The sequence below is a fragment of the Struthio camelus genome, chromosome 11, assembly GCF_040807025.1.
Source record: "Struthio camelus isolate bStrCam1 chromosome 11, bStrCam1.hap1, whole genome shotgun sequence".
Lineage (NCBI taxonomy): Eukaryota > Metazoa > Chordata > Aves > Struthioniformes > Struthionidae > Struthio > Struthio camelus.
In genome coordinates this window covers 25,656,626-25,677,001 of record NC_090952.1, presented here as the reverse complement: position 1 = coordinate 25,677,001, position 20,376 = coordinate 25,656,626, and the positions used below count along the sequence as shown (strand labels likewise).

The 20,376-nt window shown below is 55.7% G+C and overlaps 1 protein-coding gene across 7 annotated transcripts in view; it reads right to left on the bottom strand.

Moving 5' to 3' along the window:
- Nucleotides 1–20,376, bottom strand: part of NLGN3 (neuroligin 3) — a 47,184-nt gene that overhangs the window by 23,254 nt on the left and 3,554 nt on the right. For 2 of the 7 annotated variants that reach the window (XM_068956957.1, XM_068956960.1), the window contains exons 2-3: nt 1,666–2,418; nt 457–516 (exon numbers count right to left, since the gene is read on the bottom strand). In XM_068956957.1, the coding sequence (XP_068813058.1) occupies nt 457–516; nt 1,666–2,143 (538 nt within the window). In that variant the 5' untranslated portion in view covers nt 2,144–2,418. Of the gene's footprint in view, nt 1–456; nt 517–1,665; nt 2,419–2,694; nt 3,104–3,862; nt 3,927–4,294; nt 4,456–20,376 lie in introns of those variants that run through there. The other 5 variants (XM_068956963.1, XM_068956964.1, XM_068956962.1 and 2 more) reach the window with 4 other exon arrangements.

Below are 20,376 nucleotides of genomic sequence, written 5' to 3'. Positions count from 1 at the left end.
CCCTAAGGGAAGGGGTGCATTTAAGTGTGACACACCACCAAAGGCTTTCTCTCATGACTAGGAGCTGGCAGCCTGCTGGTGACATTAGGATGAAGGCAGGAGCGCAGGCTCTCACGCCTGGAAGCAGCTGTTCTGAAAGGCCCGGAGCAACACAAGCATCCTGCTCCGATCTGAGCCCAGACCTTCAGTGAGAACCAGCACCCTCGCAGCGCTGGCGCCCGCTCCCTCGGGCGGGGAGCAGACGTGGCCGCAGCGTCCGAAGGGTTCCTCTGAGCAGAAAGCGGGCAGGCAGCGGGGCAGGCTGCTCGGAGGGCCCGCGGTCTTAGTCGCGGCACGAGAGAGGCGCTGGAGAAGCACGCCGCAGGCCTGGAGAGAACGGACAGGCACCCTCTCACTCTCTCTCACTCTCTCTCTCTTTCCTCTCTGTGCCTCTCTGCCGGTCGGCTTGCTACATACCTCCTTTCCTACATATTTTCTTGTTGGGCTTTCGGGTGCATTCCTTGGAAATCCGTTTTACTGTAAAATGAATAAAAGACTACAAAATAACAGGAGGCTCCACCGGCTGGAGTGGGCATGCAATCACAACCACGCTGCCGCGTCCCCCCACCACCACCCCCGGGACCGCGGGACGTGGGGAGGGAGCACTGCTGTGGGAGGAAAACTCTGGGCCAGCTGTGCTGGGATGGAAGGAAGGTGCGGCGCGTCCTGGGGCCAAGAGCCCCAAGGACAGAGGAGCAGAGCTAGCAGGCCTCCGAAAAAGCAGCTGCCCGCAAGGCTGCTCTGCGCGCAGCAGACCCTGCTCCAGCTCTCTTCCATCGCTGGCTCTTGCAGCCCGCTTAACCCCCAGGGCTCCCGGTGCGGTGAGGCTGCTGCAGGCCCGCGGCAGGCGCTGCCTCCTCTGCCCCTTTACTTACAGTTCAGGTGGAGTCCCCTGCAAAGGAAAAGGTTAGACAGGAGGCACCCAGCACTGCCCAGCCTCACCACAACGGGACTGTGCCCACGGGTCCCCAGCACCCCACGCTCATCGCTGCCGCCGCCCGCCCGCCGCAGACAAACGGGCGAGCTGCAAAGTGATGCACGGGCCGGTGTCCCCAACCTCCCGCGTGCGCCAGGGCCCGCAAAAGGAGGCGGCCCAGCTCCGCGGCCCGTTCCTTGCAAGAGCAGCCGGCCACGCCAGCCCGAGGGGAGAGGCAGAGAGTGTTCCTCCCAGCCGCAGCCGCAGCCCGCACCCACAACTAGCGCATGGACCTGAGGGGGGGAAGGGGCAGGAAGGACAAACCCGAACCAACTCAAGACAGAACCTGGCACTCGGCGCCTGGGGAGCACAAACCAGCTCGTCGCTCTGTGGATCTGCGGTCAGAGAGTCTGATTCAGATTTAGCAACACAAGAGAGGAACCCGTGACAATGCCATGGAGGTGGAGGGGTGGGAGCCGAGAGGTGTGGAGGGGCAGGAGCACGCGACACACAGATGGCAGCTGAGGGCAGAGGGCGAGCTGAGTGGCCAGAGAAAGCTTTCCACAAACAGACAGCATGCTGCAGGGCTCACAACCACATGCTTCAAACACAACACCCAGGTGAGACCATCCACTGCTGGGGAGGAGCAGAGCGGCCTCCCCTGCCCTCCCAGAGTGCACGTTCCTGCGGGCACCCCAGTGGGGACTCACCATCCTCCGTGGGGATGTAGATGTTGAGGTACAGACAGTCCTCGTTGGGGTCCTGGATGTACGTGGCCACTATATCCAAATTGGAGGTAAACCAGATGGGCAGCATGATCTCAGGAACGGCGTTGTGAATGTTCTGGGGGCAGACTGGCGAGAAGTGGGTAGCGTTCCTGATGCCTGACCAGGACGGTGGTGGCTCAGGGGGCATAAACCTCTTCTCCCCAATGGGGGGTGCAGCGTAAGGCACCCCCAGGTACTGGTCCACAGGCCCCAGAATCTCACTGGGCAGCGGCACACGCACCCCCCGTAACTTCCCATAGTGAGTGTTGACAGTCGGAGAGTAGACCTGGCCCTCCATGCGCACAACAGCCGAGGCAAAGCTCAGGACCCAGAGGGCAAGACGCAGGTCCCAGCCGCCCACCAGCTCAGGCACTTGCAGAACAGGGGGCAAGAGAGGCCTTCTCCAGAGTATCAGCCACATCGTCCGGGAGGAGCAGCACCAACATCCAGGCCTGAAGCTCCTGGGGCGAGGGCTCAGGGCATCCCCATTACAGCAAGCCTCTGATCTGTCCACCAGGAAGAGCCAGATCCGTGGAGTAAGACAGCCAGGAATCGGCAACACACAGCCCAGTTGCGCCTTCAGCGGGGTGACCTAGAAGCGCTGATCCACAGAGAAGTGCAGCTGCTCTTCAGAGCCTGCGAGCTGCCCACTGCTGTCCACCTTCGCAGGGCGCAGTGCTGCTGGGATTGCGGACACTGTGGAGAGATGGAGGTAATCAGCAGCAGACTCACTCTGGAAAGAGTCAAAGGACCTGCAGCACACACAGAACCAGCGTCCCTGAGCAAGACTGGTCGGACATGCTGCCAGACCCTCCTGCCCCCCCATCACCCTTTGCCTCCGCCTGTTCCACTACGCAGGTGGGTGGCTCTGGGAACAACAGCAGCTCCACAGACTGAAGGAACAGCTCAGAGGACAGGCGGAGCAAGCAGGGCATTAACGTCAGGGCGGTGGTCCCACACGGCAGGTCCTACCTTGCACGCAGGCAGCTGGGCAAGGCCAAGGGAGCAGAAGACGCGCGCCTGCTAGTGGGGCAAGAGCCTCTGCTCAGCCGCAGACGGGAGCGTGCCAGGGAGCGGAGGAAGAGGACACCTCATCCCGCAAACGCCGGGGGAAGCACAGCTCGCTGGCCAGAACGCTCCTGGAGCAAAAGCCCGGCAGGCTGCAAGGACCCCTGCGCCAGACGCTGGACCCCGGCTGCGCTCGTCATGCCTGCGTGACCTTGAGAAGGACCTCGCGTTCGCCTACCCAAGGTGAGAGCCCAGACGGCGATGCCTGGAGAACACCCCGAGACGCTACGCGAGACAACGCAGGCTAAGCGTTGTCGGCACACGTCGAACACGTGCAGGCGCGCCCGGCGCCGGGCAGAGCCCACCCTCGGGGCTCAGACGCCCGCCCGCCCGCCCGCGCCGCGGCTCCGCCAGGCAGGCTGCAGGGGCTGCCAGAGCCGTGCGGCCGCTGCGCGCGGCGACGCAGCCCCCCTCGCCCTGCGCTGCGGGAAGACGCGGGCAGCGACGTACAGCGCGCCGAGACGCTGCATCAGCGGGACAGCGCCGCTTCCCCGCGCGCGGTCGGGCCCCGCGGGGCAGCCCGTCGGCCCCCCTCCGCTGCCCTGCTCCGAGGGCCCGCGCGCGCCCGCCTTCCCTCGGCTCCGCGCCCAGCATCGCTCCCCTGTCCCGGTGCCGCCCGTCACCCGCCGCCTCCCGCTGCCCTGCAGACGATCCAGCCGCTCTCGCCACCTGGCGCATCGGCACAACCAGACCCACGCGGCCAGCCCCAGACAGCCGTCTCGCCGGCCCACGCGCCGTCCGGCCGCCTTCCCGCCTCGACGCGCCGCTGGCCAAAGCGAGGAGGAGAACCGCGGCGCGACGCGGGTGCTCGGGCGGCAGGAGAGGAGCGGCCCCCCCCCCCCCAGGAATACCCCCCCCCCGGGAGCCCCGCTCCCCGCCGGACCCCCGGGCCAGCCCGCACGAAGCTGAGCTCCGCTCCCACTGCCCGCGCCGGGGTTTCGGCGGCGGCGGGGGGGGGGGGCAGCGGGTGCTGCAGGCCCCCCCGCCGGCCCGGCGCGCAGCCCCCGCCTGCAGGGCCGGGCTGGGGGGAAGGCGCAGCGAGGCAGGGCAGGCAGCGGCTGCGGATGGGGACCTGCGGCTGCGCGGCAGCGAGCGGAGCTCCTGCGCCGGGGAGCCCTCGCCGGAGGCTGCGTGGATTTTCAACGCTCTGCCCTTCCCCTCCCCGCGCCGCCTGCCGCATTCAGGTCTTATGTAACGGGCCCCCTTCCCTCCCCCTCGCCGGCGCGGCCGCCTCCCCGGGGGACGTGGGCACGGGCAGGCGGCGGAGGCGGCCGCGCTCGCCCTGGCCGCGGCCGAGAAGGCAAAGGCGAGAGCGGCGGCGGCCAGAAGGCAGCTCCTCACCCCGGCGGGCACCTTTACAGCCCCGTCCCCGCTCAGCGGGCACCGCTTCACGGCAGCTCAGAGGCTGCTAGTGCTGCGCCAGCCGCGCGTCCTCGCCCTGGGAAGGGGTGACGGCCACGGCAGGGCACCTCCGTCCTGCCTCCGAGCATCCTTACGTGCCCACCTGGTAAATCTCGCCAACGCTCGGAGGGGAGCGGAGTTGCCTTGGAATTATTGGAGCACAAAACAGGGGCTGTGTGCGGAGGGCAGGAAGTGGCTCTATTCAAGGCTCGGCTGGGCAGGGACTCCACCGAATGGAGAACACCTCATCCAACGAGGAAAATCCGCAGAGGAAAAAAAAAAAAAAGGAAAAAATACATGGAGGGCGTCTCAAATCTGCACTGCACATGTGCAGGCAATTCGCTGCCGGTCATTAAGGAAATGGGCCCGTGCTGCGCCTGCCCTCCTGATATGCCCGGGGAACACAGCAGGCTCAGAAATCAGTGTATGACAGGCATAATAAGAGACACTCAGCCCAGAAAATCATGTTACTGCATCCAGCCCACCCAGGCAGCCCGGTCTTGCAAGGCGGGGATTGCAGACATATTTCCAGAGCCTGCAGAGAGACGGCAGGTAATTGAGGATGAAGAGACTCCTAGAAAGGATGGGGAGAAGCGAAACGCTTGCACTCACTGCCCCATCCAAGGCCGGGACGCAGCACGAGGACCCCCACTTGGGAACGACCCGCAGGGGTGAGCTATCGCCACCAAGACCGATCAGCGCTTCCATCCTCCAGGCACGGAGACACAACACACAGGCGCTCCTGCCTCTACCCGACGTCCACAACCTCTGCACGCCCTCCATCTCCCCTCTGCCTTCTCCTGCCTCGCCACGGGAAAGAGGAGAGCAGCACGCACCAAACGGGGCTGCAGAGAGAAGCAGCAACGCCACCACACGCAATGGGAGAACGACACCGGTACGTCTCTCCCCAAAAGGTGCCAAAACCTGGAAAACAAATGCGAGAGCAAATGAAGCGTATCAAGGGACAGAAACACAGCCAAGGCACCCCAATACCCCAAGCGCTGCTATCACAAAGCTGCACAACACCCCTGCCCGCTGCCTCCTCCGGCCAGTGCCCTGGCTACACCGCTGTCCTTCCCCTCCAGAGGCAAACAAACATTCATCTAATCCTCCCTGTAGCAATTCTCCTCCTTCAGCAAAAGCCTGAACTTTGCCTACAGCAACATGCCGGGGTGCAACAAACAGATGGGGACACCTCGATGTGTGTCACAGTCTCTGTACTCTCCAGTGGGATCTCAAGCGTGCTTCAGACCTGGTCGCCCTGCGCGGCGTTGCTGGTGGGCAACCTTGCGCGCTCTTTGCTCTCCCAACTGCCCGATTCAGATCTGCTGCACAGCCTCCCTTTGGAAACCACAGGTTAGGATAAAGTCAAATTACTAACGACTCTCACATCTGATTTGTATGGCTGGAAGCTATGGACAGGTTTGATAGTGCCTCCCAGCAGAGCCATTCGAACGGACCAGTCGTGGTTCTTCCTCCACGGAAACGTGCGCACCACAGTCCTGCCGCCTGTGGCTTACCAGTTGATTTCCTGATCCAAGGTCTTTCGCAGGGCTGCGGCCGCACCTTGCCTTGGGCACTACGGCTCCAAGAACTCCTCCGGCCGAGGGATTTTGCAGCGCTACACGCCGAGACGGCAGCTTAGCGAGCCCGCAGCCCGCCAGCTGGGCTGCGCACACAAGGCGCTGCAAAATTAGGGCTGAATTCACCACCCACTTCGCCGCCTCGGAGCAGCTGCAAAGCCAGCGTAACCACCGTGTCCCAGCACAAGAATGAGTCTTCCTTGTAAAATAGAGCCCAAATAGGATTCTTGCTACAGAATTATACTATCACGATATTCCCTCGGGGTTTTGTTTAATCCTCACCCGTAGACTTTTCACAGTTTTTTAAAAACAGGGAAATTCAAAGACAAAAACCATACGTTAAGGTAGAATTCAAGTTCCAAGTACGCATCTGTAACCCAAGGGAAAATATGTTACAAGACACGCGATTGCCTCAAATTACAAGCTTTACAATGCAGAGGACGTAGAGGGGTGAGCGACATTTGTGACAGCCAAATATGTCCAGATATGGAGATGCACAGTCAAGGTACCCAATAACCCTAATGTTACCTCAGAGAGCCACACTATGTTAACAGCAAAATTCAAATCACAGTATTTTCACATTTGTAATACCAGATTTGATTCCGTTGTTTTTCAAATACTTTTTTCCTCCATCTGCTGATGTCCCTGCAGCACAGAATAAAGGCACCCAAACAACCTCAGCGACACGCTTCCAAGCCTTCCTGTGTTTGGATTGTTTTTCAATTACAAAAACGAAAATGATGCAAACCCTAAATCTGGAATTCCCTGGGTTTCAAATGCCTCATTTGGGATGTTTACAATATCCCCGTAACACATCTTACCCTCATATTGCTGTTCTGTGCTCTGTGCTTTCTGCTGTAACTTCATGTTAACATAACATTTAGTGGGGGAATTTAGCCTTAATTTAATATTGACAGACTGCCACGAAAAGCAGAACTCGGTCCTCTTCACGGAGGGTTCGCCAGTCAGCGGCACTCCCGGGGGCTGTTGCACGTGCCCTGCATCGCTGTCTGCTGCCTCCAACGCGCGCCTCAAAGGGTTTTAATGCAAGGTTCCCCTGCTCTTTCCAAGTGTTTGAAAAAAAAAGAAACGGAAGATCTGAGAGAGGACATTTAATCCAGGGAAGTGATTCCCTCACATCCCACGGGTGGTAGGAGCAAAACTTCCCCAGGTTAAGCCGCCTACGGTTCCCTGGTTTTTGCCTGCAGAAGCGAAGCCAAGCTCGTCCCCCAGTGAAGATGGCTGCTGCTTCCCTGCAGCCTTTGCGAATGGCAAGGAGGCTGCCAGGAGGAAATAAAGCCTGCCAACTGGAAGTGAAACCAGGCTAGTCTGAGCAGATATGGCCAAAGTGGGGACTCTGAGATGAGTGCGCTGTGAGGAGCCAGAAGAATAAAGGCACTGCAGGCATCCCGGGTCATTCTGCCAGACCGCTGAAAACTGGTGGTGCAAGCAGAGGAAGTGAGGCTGTTAACTGTTAATGATTTTATTCATGCATCTTAGAAAACAAATGCTCTATCGGTATTTCCACGGCTGTACTGTCTGCCAGACTGCTCCCTCCCAAACAACAAGACGCTCTCCATGGAAACCTGAGCAGGCGGGATCCTGTGGAAGTCTAAATTGCAGATGCACAGTAAGACGTCTCAACACCAGCCAGAAGAATCGGATCCACACCTTTTCTGGCAGAGGACTGATGAGCTATGAGTGAGTAGTGCCAAGCCAGACTGAGGCAGCCAGCCCTCATAGGAGAAGAAGTACTGGTCTCGAAACAGCCGCTAACCCAACAGAAACAGAATCTGGGCCAACCTCTTCATCCCAGCCCAGTGCACTGGTGTCTAGCCTCCCACTCCCGCCAGCCATGACCAACCTTGAGCTTGGCAGGTTGATGCGGTGGTCCTAGGCCTGGTGTGGGCCAGGCTAGATGTCAAATCACCCTCTGGGCACTGATGGACAATCTCATCCTGACGGCAGGGGGAAGAGACGTCCCATTGTGCCCCGCAGCCGCTTTGCAGTGCGTGACTCTGCTGACCATCAGACCCTGTTGTGTCACCATGAGCGGTAGCGGGGGCCTGGCCCCCGCATCCCGACACAGATAAGCACCCAGCAAGCAGTATGAGAAATCTCTGCCTCTGCCTTTCCCCAAGGCAAACTCTCTCCAAACCTTTTCCCTCGGCTGTGCTTCCAGATTGCAGGCTGCTGCTCAGCAGCTCTCACGAGCAGCGCTTGCCGCCCTGCCAGATGCTAGGCGCTGCTCTCCTCCTGCCGGGCAGTGACCCAAGCTCTTACAAACAGCCCTCCTACCTGGTCTGCAGAGCTGCAGAAACCCCGGGGCGAGCCTGTGGGCCCACAGAAACACTGGGGAGCACGGAAGCTGCAGCTCAAACAGGGTGCTGTGCTTGTGTCCAGGTGCCCTGGTGGCTCCTTGAAGAGCATCCCACTGCCAGCAGGTCTCGGCTGCCACCCTCCGATGCTCTTGGCCTGGGCTGGGGCTTGAGGCTAATACTAGAGCAAAGGTGGTGGTGAAGAGCTATGAACAGTGCCCAGTGAGTTCTTCCGACCCCAGGTTTCCCAGACCATGCAGGAGGCAGACCTTTCCCAGCATGAAACAGCATTGTGGAAGCAATTCCCAGGAACTCAGATCCATCAGCTCTTGCACAGTAATAGATGGTTACCAGGGGCTCACAGTTACACAGACAGGGTACAAGGAGGGTTTCAGAAAGGTCTGCCTTGCTGCTGCTACCACTCAACATTTTCATAAATGACCTAAATGACAGAACAGAATATGTTTTAAAATCTGCACTTGACACTCAGCACTTTGGAGGCGAGGATCCAAACTTGACATGCTCCTGACAGACTGAAGAAAGGGCTGAAAGATGTTGGCCAGGGTTGTAAGTCATTAGCAGGAAAAAATCAACTGCACAAACACCGATTAGAGAAGAATAAGGCAACGGCACTTCTGCCAAAAGGGTCATAAGAATGACAGAGCAGTACAAAATGAACATGAGTCAGCATGCCATTGTCACAAGAAAAGGCAAATATACTAGAACGTACAGGAGGACAGCTTATAAAGACACCCAAAGTAATTACTCTGTTCTCCTCACAGATTATAAAGACACATGAAGTAGTTATTCTGCTCTCCTCCACACGACCGCTTCATCCTCCAAAAGATTTGGACCAACTGAGAGGTCCCAGAGGAGACCAGCAAGAACAACAAAAAGCTTGGGAAGCAAAGCCTTGGACAAAATCCTGGAAGACTGGGACTAGTCAAGATGAGACAAGACAGAGGACAAGTCTTATAACATGTCAAGGCTACTGCAAAGAAGATCAGAGCGGTCTGATGTTGACACTTGTGCTAGGTAGGACACATGATCATATTAACAAAGGAGATTCAGGTAAACATCACAAAAAACTTAAAGCTACGCCAGCAAAACTCAGGAGCAAATTATCCAGGAAAGATCGATCTCTTTCACTGAGACCTTTCCGTACAGCCTGAATGCATACCTGCAATGGGTGCTGCAGGGCAGATGGATGGACTGAGAGACCCCTAGGAGTCCCCTCCAGCCCAGTTTCCTACATTTCTCATCACCCCTGGCTGGCAGCTCTGTCCCTACCCGCAGTGGTTCAGCCTTTGTCACTACTTGGCCAGACTGCAGCCATGCAACAGCTTTGCCACGAAGCCTTCAGCATTTAGGACGCTCCGACAAAGCAGAGCACTTAAGAGACTTCCAAGCACCATGGAGCCCATCACATCTTTTCTCCACTGTCTGCAGAGGTCTCCAACAGAGCCCGTTCACCCCAGCCTCCTCCTCCTCCTCCTCCCAACGGCACAGCTGCAATATCTTCAATATCCAGGCACTACCTTCACTCTGACAGCGCTGCAGGGGCCCAGCAAGGAGCGGAGAGCACAGGGGATGGACCATCCGCAGGCCAACTCCAGGGGAAGGAAACAAACTCCTTGAGCAGGAAAAACAGTCACAGACCTCACTGTCTTCTGTTTCACGTGCAAGACGCACCCCTGTGACTTGTCTTTCACAACTGCAACCCATAGCATCACTAACACTTAAACAAAGCCAACCTCCGGAAGTCTACGAGACTCTCTGCTGCACATCCATAGTCCCCGAGGAGAGGACAAGAGACCATATGAGAGGTATTAGTTAAGTTCCTCAATGCTGCAAGAACGTATGTGGGGCAGAAGTTCTTTGACATCTCCCAGACACATGCCAACATACCCCTGAGAGCTCACATTCAGATTAGAAAAGGTTACCCCAAATCCTCGGGGTAACAGACAATTTCAGTGCCATTTCTACTGGGGTGCTGATGACCTCTGCTGCAATATGACCTGTCCCCATTTCCTCCAAGCCCTTTTACAAATCTTTCATGAATGAACAGAATCTGCCTGTCTTGAAAAGGATGCCAGGCATGGAAACAAAGAGCTTTGTCTTTCTGTGCAAGAAAGACAAAGACCTTTCCCCTGCCCACACTTCAGTCCTTTGAGACATTTTTGGTGTTGCATGCCAGCACAACGGTTTGATGCTCCCTGCTCCTGCCTGCTCTAGAAGGCACACAACCCAACAGGGCACTATCTGGCTCATTTCCAACTCCCATTTAGCATTAAAAGCTCCAAAAATGCATGAATTTTCTCAGCATCACTGTGCTGAGACTAGCGGTGCTGATGAAGAACTGAGTGAGTGAGTACTGCAGCAGAGATGCCACTGGGGTCAGCAGCCAAGACTGCCGATGCAAGCAGAGGCCTGCTCCATATAGTTCCCATGCATGACTGTGCTTAAAGGCCCAGGCTGTTTCAGAGTGGGCCACATGCTCACCTTGAGCTGGTCTAGATTTAGAGTGACCTTCCTACTCACTGCTTCCAAGGAGCATGGCAGAAAGCTGAGGCTGGGCCACGTGGCGCAGCAAGCAGCTGCTATGTGAGCAGGAGGCTCGGCCGGGACAGATCCCTGGCTGTGAACAGGGCGGCAGCAGCCTCTTGGTGGGCTGCCGGGATTCCAGGCAGCTGACAGACAGCTGCTGGGAAGTAGGCCATTTAGTGCCACGTTCTGGATAGAAATAATCTGGATTATCTCACGTCGTGGCTTCCCTGACCTCAGAATGAAGAAACAGTGGCAGCATCGACCTCCCTCACCTTGCTGCTTGCATAGATTCAATTCACAAATATTTCCCTGCAGAGGCTAATGAGAATCACTGTCTAAACAGCAAATGCAGTGCCCTGGTCTTGGCACAGATACACGCACACTTGCTCCCCAGCCAGAACAACTGGCAGCAAAGGAAGAAAGCATGCCAGACCAAAGAACCCCTGAGGAGACTGTAGGAGCCCCCTGTGACAGGGTAGCCACAAACGCTGCCTCCTCAGACCTTGGCAATAGCTGGGATGTGGCATTGCTGCTTCGCTTCTTGAGCGTGCTTCGTCCAGACTGGCCAGACAGCTCACCATGGCATGATGCTTTGTGTTGCTTCTTGAAGACCCTAGGAGGTGCAGGCTGCTCAGCGCCCTGCAACCCCATCAGCACATCCGTCCTTCCCTGCTTTTACCACCCACTCGGCACAGGGGTTTAGCCTGTTCCTGCCTCCACCCCTCTCTGCAGCACTCCCCACTGACCTGGGGTGCGCGCTGGCCCCTAGAAGCGCTGAGCGCACCTCAGGGCCTTGATAGAGTCCACCCAGAAGAGACGAACTGAGAGCCCAGCTTGCTGGGGAACAGCAGTCCTCTCGAGGCAGCCCCTGGAGGGAGCCGACCAGGTGCCTCCAGCAGCCGATAAGATTTCTCCCAGCCAAGCGGGAAGGAGGGCCGGAAAGCCGGCGCCCGGGCGGAGCGGGGAAAGGCGTCTCCTCCTTGGCCCCGGCCGAGGAGCCCAAGGCGGGCGGGGCGGCGGGGCCGGGCCGGCGGGGCCGGGGCGGAGCTGTCCCTTCAGCACCGCGCCGGCTCCGGCTCCGGCTCCGGCACCGGCGGAGCCTCCCTCGGCGGCGAGGAGACCCGGCGCTGGCCACGGCTGCCTTCTGCCCGAGCGCACAGCGGCGGGACGTTGCACATCGGACACGTCCGACACCAGATACGTCTGGCTGGGACCTAGCGAGGCTCCGGAAGGATCAAGTCGGACTCTCGTGTTTGAGGAGAAGGGATGATGCCTTCTCTGAGCAGACCCAAGTCGCAGGCCTGCAGCTAAGACTGTTTAAAAGACCTAAAGTACTTCTAAGAGAAGTACTTGATCTCTCAATCTCTAGTGGACCATTTATCTGACAACTGTATGTGGGCTCTTGAAGGAAACACAGGGAGTGTATTTTCTCCTTCATAACCCGCAATACAAGGATATCCACTAAGCAAACTCTACATCTGGAGCACAGAAAACAGCGCTTGGTAAAGGGCAGAATTGTTCCAGCGCTTGTTTTCTGAAGGCAGGTAACTGACAGTGCAAAATGCATCTACAGAACCCCAGAATTTCCAGACAGAGTCAGGAAGAAACCAGCAGACAATCTACCTCCAGCAAGCTCTTGGCACAGAGTTCACGCCAAGACAACTCACCCGCTCTCCAACACATCACAAACAAGCATCAGGCACCTAGTTTAAAGCAATATCAGCTCACTCACAAATCTGAGGTCAACACTGCACAGCTAGTGACAGGAGTGAAAATCTCACCCAGGAAAGATAGGACTGTCTGCACAAGCAGCATTCCCTTCGTTTCCTTCTCTAGCTCAGCTGAGCTGCAGGTTGACATTAACACCGCCGCTCATTACCATCCCCCTCACATCTGCCAGGGTAAGGGGTTGTATGACCTCTCCCAAACCACTGCCTCTGAAACAATGCTGGCTAGTAAGGGCCCCAGTTTTTAAGTTAACACGGACCATTACAACTGGACCATGTTATGAAGCAATTACACAGTCACCAGGCAGTTTTCAGAGCAACAGGCTTTTGAAACTCTAAGTCTGAACATGTTCACATTTCTTAAGTTGGCAAAAGCAGCTTTTGAATTTCATAAAGAAAGGAGACCTCAGTGTCACAAAGACGCCAGCTCCATGCAATGACACCCCTATTTCCGAAATGCTCGCAATTAAGCAGCAAGCATGAAAACCAGCTGCTGATGGAGCGTCCATCACCACAGCTCTCTTGTACCCTAGCCATTCAATGTGTTTGCTGGGCACTCTGCCACACGGAGGACAGAAACCCCTCCAACCGACAGGGTGATGGGCTGTTTGCACAAAGCACTGTCCTACCAGGACCACCACCTGTGCTAATAATGCGTCAAGATGTCTCACGCATGCGCTGAGGAAAGCTGAAAAAGTACCAGTGATTGCAGGCAGGCAGAGTGCACGCACAGCCAGTGCTTTTCATGGAATAGCGTGGCCTGGAGGAGGCTCTAAAAATGTAAGGAGGTGGGCTGGGCAGAGAGGAACCGACTGCAGCTTAAAATACAAAGACTTCCTGCAAATGTGACTAGAGAGGGTGGACAACAAAATCCAGGAATGCAATGAACAGTAACAGCTACTCCCAAAATAAGCTGTCAATGTTTCATTCTTACTGACTCAAAGCAGGAAGCCAAAACGACATAATCACAGGTTGGAATCCAGAATGTGCTAGTGTGAACCTCTGGTTTCGGCACCAGAGCTGATGTAAGGATTGTTTCCTTTACCAACACCTCTCCTAACCACCTATTTTTGCCTGACGTGACTGCCCACCACTAATCCTCAGCTTAGTGAAGTTTTGTGGGAGAGTATTGTAAACCAGACCATGGAAATGAGCCAGATTAAAGGTAAACAAGAACAGGGCAAAGAACAAAGATTAGAAAAACGTTTGGCGAGAAGCAGGAGCTTCTTAAACCAGCTTTTCCATGGAAGTCAAAGCACTTCCCTGTGCAGAGATAAGGTTGCAAGTTATCCGGCAACGTAAGAGCATCACCTCCCTGCATCACCATTTACCACCCTGTCTTGTACCGTGGGACACCAAGTCAGCCAGCCTGATGGCACTGCAAGTGACCCACCACTTCATAACGCTGCGCCTGGCACGTGGCCCCAGGCTGGCAGCCACCACAGAGCATCAGAGCACTACTCTGACTGGGTCCCAGTTCTGCTGCTACTTGCCTGGATGACCGTGCTCCCCTCCCCACAGCACCAGGCTCATCATCGGCAACAGGACCGCACTGCTGCCCTCTCTCCAAAGCACAATGAAATGGGAAGTCCAGAGAGTTATGGACCAAGGCTGGGGGCAGGAGAAAGGAAACCATAACCACTAGTAGCAGCCCACGTGAAGAACAGAATACAGGCCAGAGCAGCCAGCCTTTATTAACTTTATAATGCCCATTCCTACTCTTCCCCGCAGCAAGCAAAGCTCACTTAAAACACCAGGAAGGTAAGATCAGAACGTGGAGGTGGGAAAATGCCATCCTCTGCTGGGAAGCACCACATTTCTGTTCAAAATCCCTGTCCTTCCAAGCTACCAAGCTTGCAAACTGCTGCCTGGCAGACAGCATCAGGCCCTTCTCACTTCCAGATGCGGCCCACCTTGCCCCTTGCCTCTGCACAAGCTGGGAGCACCGGAGGGACAAGGAGACTAGCCCTGGGGCAGCATCTCTCTGACAGGGCTCCTGCTGGAGGAAGAGGCTGCACGCCCAGACAGAACATGACACAGCTTCAAGCAGCCGCGTCCTGCAGCAGCCACTGCTTCTCCAAGGTGACGTCAGCCTCGCCGAGAGCTGGCAGGCAGGACACGCTGTGCATACAGGCCATGCTGCTCTCAGACACTGCCTGGCTCCAGCAGATGCCGTGGCCTGTGTTCCTCACTAGCTACAGCTTATCTACAAATTGAATTTCACACTTGTGCGCTCCTGAATAAGGCACAGAAGCTGGAGGCTTCAGCACATAAGGCTGGAGAAGCGTCCCTCCCCCGACACCTCTGTCCTTCCCCTCGCCCCACCTCTGCCACGAAGGACCGGCCCAGAGGATAACGGCTGCTTGGCCGTGGTCTCTGCAGGAGGAGCTCCCGGGCAGAGATGTGGTCCCACGCAGATGGCACCAGCTCACAGTGGAGCTGCCACTGCGCTCACAACGCCCTCCACGCTTCCATGCCCAGGGCACGGAGGGGGAGCACCAGAGACAGCGGAGCCCTGGGGCCAACCACAGCCCTTGGCACAACAGCCATCCCACTGGCACAGCAAGGCATCTGAAAATCCATATCTGCAGCTGAATAAAATAAAAGCCTATCCTAGAGTTATTGCTTTTCCCAGAAACCATAAAGGCTTTCCCAGGAACTCTAAAAATGCTCAGATTTGCTCCATGCTCCAATGAGCAACCTACAGAATTCATATAGTTTCTACAGAGAGCTGGTATCGTGCCAAGAGATCACAGTCGTCACAGATGGTATAGCTGACATTCTGGACAGATGTGGTGCATCAGTGACCTTAGAAGGACCTCAAGACAGTTGGACGGTCCAGCCCAAGCGTACAGCGGCCTCTACTCAATTAAGTATCAATACAGGAAGACGAGCAGCTCCACAAGCAGTGAGACCTGCCCTCAGCAAGAGGTACCAGCTGCACATGTTCCCAAAACAAAACCAAAGCCAGCACAGCTGAGCAGAAGGCCACAGAAAAGACCAGGTCTAGAGGGTCAGCCTGCAGCCAGGGCAACTCTGCAACGATGCAAATCCTGACTCTTGCTCATGCAATTAAGGCATGCTAAGGACTTGAGACCCGGGCAAGCCAGAAGCTAGGAAGGAAGCCTGTTTAAATATAGTCCAAAATGTATTTTATATTTTCTCTTGTAGCTTTTTCCTTCCATGTTTTCTATCTACAAACACAAAAAGCAGAAAGTCTAAAAACTCCGGAAAAAATCCTTTAATGTGTGTTACTGTAAAGGCTGCCTAGTGTTAAGAAACAAGCTGAACCAGAGCAACTCAGGCCGTCTGTGGATGCCCCATCTCTCCAGATGCAGTAGGCTAATACAAAGCAGGACATACAGGCAGGCTGCAGGGACAAGCAATGCTGCAGAGACAAGCGATGCCAGTAAAGGCATCCCACAGTGCCAATAACGCTCCCATGCTCCCTGCTGGGTCTCAGAGATACCTGAGCACACGTCTGCCTTGGCAGATGCCCACTTTGAAGCAGTACTCCCTGCGGGCACAGAAGGAGATCTTCGTTACAAAGAGCAGGTAACTACTTGGCTCCCCTTAAGGTTGTGAGCATCAAAGCACAGCAGCTTTCTGCCCAAGTCTGCGGGCTCAGATCCTCAATAACAGAGCCCAACAGCAACAGAGACCAAAGTGGCACACAGATACAAAGAGTCCCATCCACATCTATGCTACTAACACAACCAGTAGGCATGGACAACCTCCTGCTCCAATGGCAGGTCTAAGCAACGATGCTTCAAACTGTGCTCAGCCCTTCCTGTCCACGTGATTAGGGAGGAAGACTCTCTAGAGTCTAAGTCAGGAGCACAGCTATTGCCAGGCCAGGCTGGCTACCCAGATATGGTTCAAGCAGGCTACAGAGGACTGCACAAGGCAGCTGGCCACAGCAGCGGGGACATCGCTCTGTGACCCAGGAGCCAATCCTGCCCCTCTGCTCTCACCCTGCAGGGGTCAGGACCAACTGCCAAAGAGGAAGGTGTTAGCGCTCTCTAATCCAGGGACAGTCATACTGCTGCTGCCATGCAGGTCAAACGCTGGGGACACATCCTGCCCACGGTGGTGGGCTGTGCTGGTGTACTGTACTGGTGCAGGGCAGCTGAGTGTCCAAACTCTCAGCCTTGAGGGAATGACCCAGACGGGTCACTCTAACAATTACACATGGGCCACTCTAGAACCCAGCAGCACACCCACTCTGCCCTGGAACCAGTGTTATCTGCTTGTGAGTCACCTTTGGCAACTCAGCCCTGTGCCCTGCCCTTCCTGAGACACAAGGTTTGCCCTATTGTGCCTCTTAGAGGAGGAAAGATGTACTTTTGAAGTTCATAGGACTAGCGATGTTGGGCCCCTTTGTGCTGGCTGAATACTTCCCCCAGTCAGCCCTTGCTGGCTGGCTCCTCCTAGAAGTGATTCGCACAGGTCAGTCATCCCCTTCTTGAGTTTCAACCTCAGCCTGCTGTCCCTGTCCCCGCCCAAACCCCACTGAAGACTCAGAGACCCCAAGCTCATCCTTGCACCTTCCTCTCCTCCCCGAGACTAACACAGGCTCTGCTTCTCCCAGAAGCAAGCCTCTCCCAAGCTGAACCTCACATCTCCCTGCTGTCCTTGAGGGTGTTGCTAAACGGACCGAGAAGCCTGGAGGACAGCATTCTTGCACCCCACATACCTTGAGGTCAGGTTGAACTGGACCCTCACTGATGGCAGAACATGAGCCTTTTCTCACCTGAACGTAAAACCAGGAACAAACCCGAGACTGATATTTCCCGGCAGTGCATGTGAAAGAACAGACAGAGCCAGGGGACTGGAGGAAGGGGGACAGATGAAGCTGAGACCCTGAATGATCCCACAGTGCCCACTATCTCCAGGAACTCCCAGGAAATCAGGGCACTGCCAGGACAAGAATCTAGCTCTGCTGCCAGAGCACCTTGCACAGGGAACCAGAGGAAGCAGAACTGCAAGGTAAACACCAACAAGCTGACACTGGAGGGAAAGGACATTTCTAGGCATGGTCAAAACAACTGAATTAGCAGCTGTTCAGGGGACAGGCTTCGAACGAAGCCTGACTTGGAGTCAAAGTCCCTAGCAAAGGGTTCTGTGATCTGGGCAAGGTGAGAAGGCGGCAACTGCGGGCTAGAGGCCAAAGCAGAGGACGGGTGCTGAGCATAGGCTTCTACCCTTCCCAGGGGCTGCACCACCAGGGAGAGCAGCCTGTGTTCTTGGGCAAGCAAGTGGGGCTGCAAAAGAGCTGAGGGGCTGAGCAGGCATCTGCCACCCTGCGTCAAGAGAAGCAACACAGGGCCAGATCAGGATAAATCCTCTTCCAAAGCCAAGTGCTCCTTGCTGCCTCCACCCTCTCCGATAGGCACAGCTTTATGGGAACAACGCCTCTGGCTCAGATCTAGAGTGCACCTAGCCCAGGATACTTTATTGGCAGCGGCCTGAAGTGGTGCCCAGAAAGACTCTAAAAGCATGGCAAGCGTGTAGTGACGCTCCCCGAGTACTCTCCCTGCCTCCAGTTATTTGCAGCTCAGTGGCTGTCCAAGTCAGAGGTGTATCTCTCCGCATTTACTGGTCCTCAGGGAACCTCTTGTCCTTCTTGAACTTGTCCCTTTTCTCCCGGAACCAATGTAAAGTTTCAACATTCACAATGCCTTGTGCTAAAGACTTCCACGGTTTAACAGCATGTCTGTGAGAGGCAATACCCCTCCTTTTGTTTTGCACCTGCATCCTGTTAGCTTCACTTGATGTGACCTTGTACTGCATCAGAAGAAACAGTGAACAGTGAACCTCTATCCATTCTCTGCTGGCCTCCTGTGATTTTTGTAACCTATCACATTCATCTTCTGTTGTTTCTTTTCCAGCCTGAAGAACCTTGCCTTATCTAGCCATTTTTCTGCACAGAGGCCGTTCCGGATCTCTAACCACTCTTGCTGCAACTTCCAAGCATTTGACTCCACAACGATCTCAACATCCAAGCGTTGTCACTAGCTCCTTCCAGGCAGGCATCTTTAATGATAGAGACGTAGAGCAACCCCAGCCCCCCTCTCTTGTATCCCTATCCCACGGGTTCTCATGTTGCTCAGCAGCTGTGTCTGGACGTCATTTGGAGGTACGGGAAAGGGTGAGGACAGACACACAGAATCACCTCCATAACCAGTGCTCCTTTAGGAAGCTCTGGGTCTCATCACCAGAAGACGGACACAGCCACCTCCACAGAGAATGACATACAGACACTTTGGCTATGCTTCTCCCACCGCAGCAGCCCTCTGCAGAGGGTTACATTAGGCAAAGTCTCTGCAGCACCCTGCACAGAAATGAGCATAATGCCAAAGGACATTTTCTCAGGTCCCCTTCCCATGCCCATCTTCCAAGCCTCCCTGACTAGCCCCTCCCAAGCATCCTCACCTCCAGGGAGCCCTGGCAACCAAGGCCCAGACCCAAATAAGGGCCACACACAATATGAGCCCTGTAGCACGCTCTCTCTGCAACCTTTCCCAAACTTTGCCACCTGCTCTGCCAGCATGGCCAGAGCATCTGTCCACAGGCAAAGCTTTGGCTCTGTTTGCCAGGCACCTTGCAGGATATGCTCACATTGGGATGCAGTTTGAAAATAACAGATGTTACTACACTGTTCTGCATTTTGCAGTGTCAGGAACAAGGCTTCTCTTCCAGCAATCCACAGCGCTCCTCGCCAAAGCAGTCCCAGCCCAAACAGCACGCCCTGGCACAAAGTCCCCTAGCACAAAGTCTTGCTCACAGACAAGTCTCCTCACACCACGCGCTTGCTCCCCTGCAGGATGGGCATCACAGCAAAAGGAGTCTATTGCAAGGGCAGAGTTTCCCCAGATGACTGCAAGAATGAGCAGGAGCGCAGGTTTCATCATGCGCTGCAATAGCACATCTCTACTGAATCCAGGTAAGCGTTCAAACAAATGGCACATACCCTTTTAACCAGGGAAAACTGCGCAAGGGCCACGCACGTCAGCCAGGACCCGGCAGCTGCAGCCAGAAGCCCCTGCCTCTTTCCACAGCTCTTGCTTCATCCCAGGTCCACCTCAGCCAGGTTTTCTCTAGCGTCTAAATGATTTGGGTCCAAATTGCCAGCTCTGGCAATTGCAGGACCTTTTATTCATTCCCCTCGCACACACTGCAGAATCCTGCTGAGGAGAGCAGCAAAGAGTAACGCTGGTCAGAGCCTGCTCCCTGCCCCCAGTTTTAGGGGGCATCAAGTTAAGATACCACCAGAGCGTTTAGTCCGCTATGCGGCACCAAACAGTTCTGCCACAATCCTCAAACACAGCTCTCCTGCATCCTCGTACCAGGACGCAGCCTGCCTACTTCTGCTGGTATGTCCTTGCCAGCCAGCTTTCACCAGAGCCCCTCTGTGTCACGTCAAAGAACTGGGCACACCCCTTGCTTTGGCCGAGAATGAAGGCACAAATGCCAGACCCTGAATAAGAAGTGCCTTCCAAAATGCTCTGTCAGCAGCAGCAGCAGATAACCACGGAACATCAAGAAAGGAATCTCTGTCCAGAATCCAACAGGGAGCAAGTAACTGCCCCATCCCAAAGTCCTACGGACAGAGCCAAGTGGTCCCCGTCCCATGCTCTCAGATCCCTATGTCCGCACTTGTTTCAGTGCGCAGGATGGCAGATCCTCTCACACTCTGCTGCAAAATTTCACAAGTTCACCTGCGGCTCCTTGAGAGCCCAGACAGCAGCGAGCCATGCTCCATGCTCCCTGTCCACACGGATTCCCACTCTTCTTTCACACTTCCACCCTCCTCCTATTCCTGGATTCCTCACCACCATTGCTGCCTCAGGACACAGTAGGGACACACTGCACAAGTCTGCCTGAGGCCACTGTTGCTCTTGGACAGCTTGAAGGGTTTCCCTTCTTGCCCACCTGCTGCAGAGAAGAAGCTCCTGGCAGAAAGAATAAGGACAGACTGCAGCAAACTGCTTGGCTGCAGAACTGCTG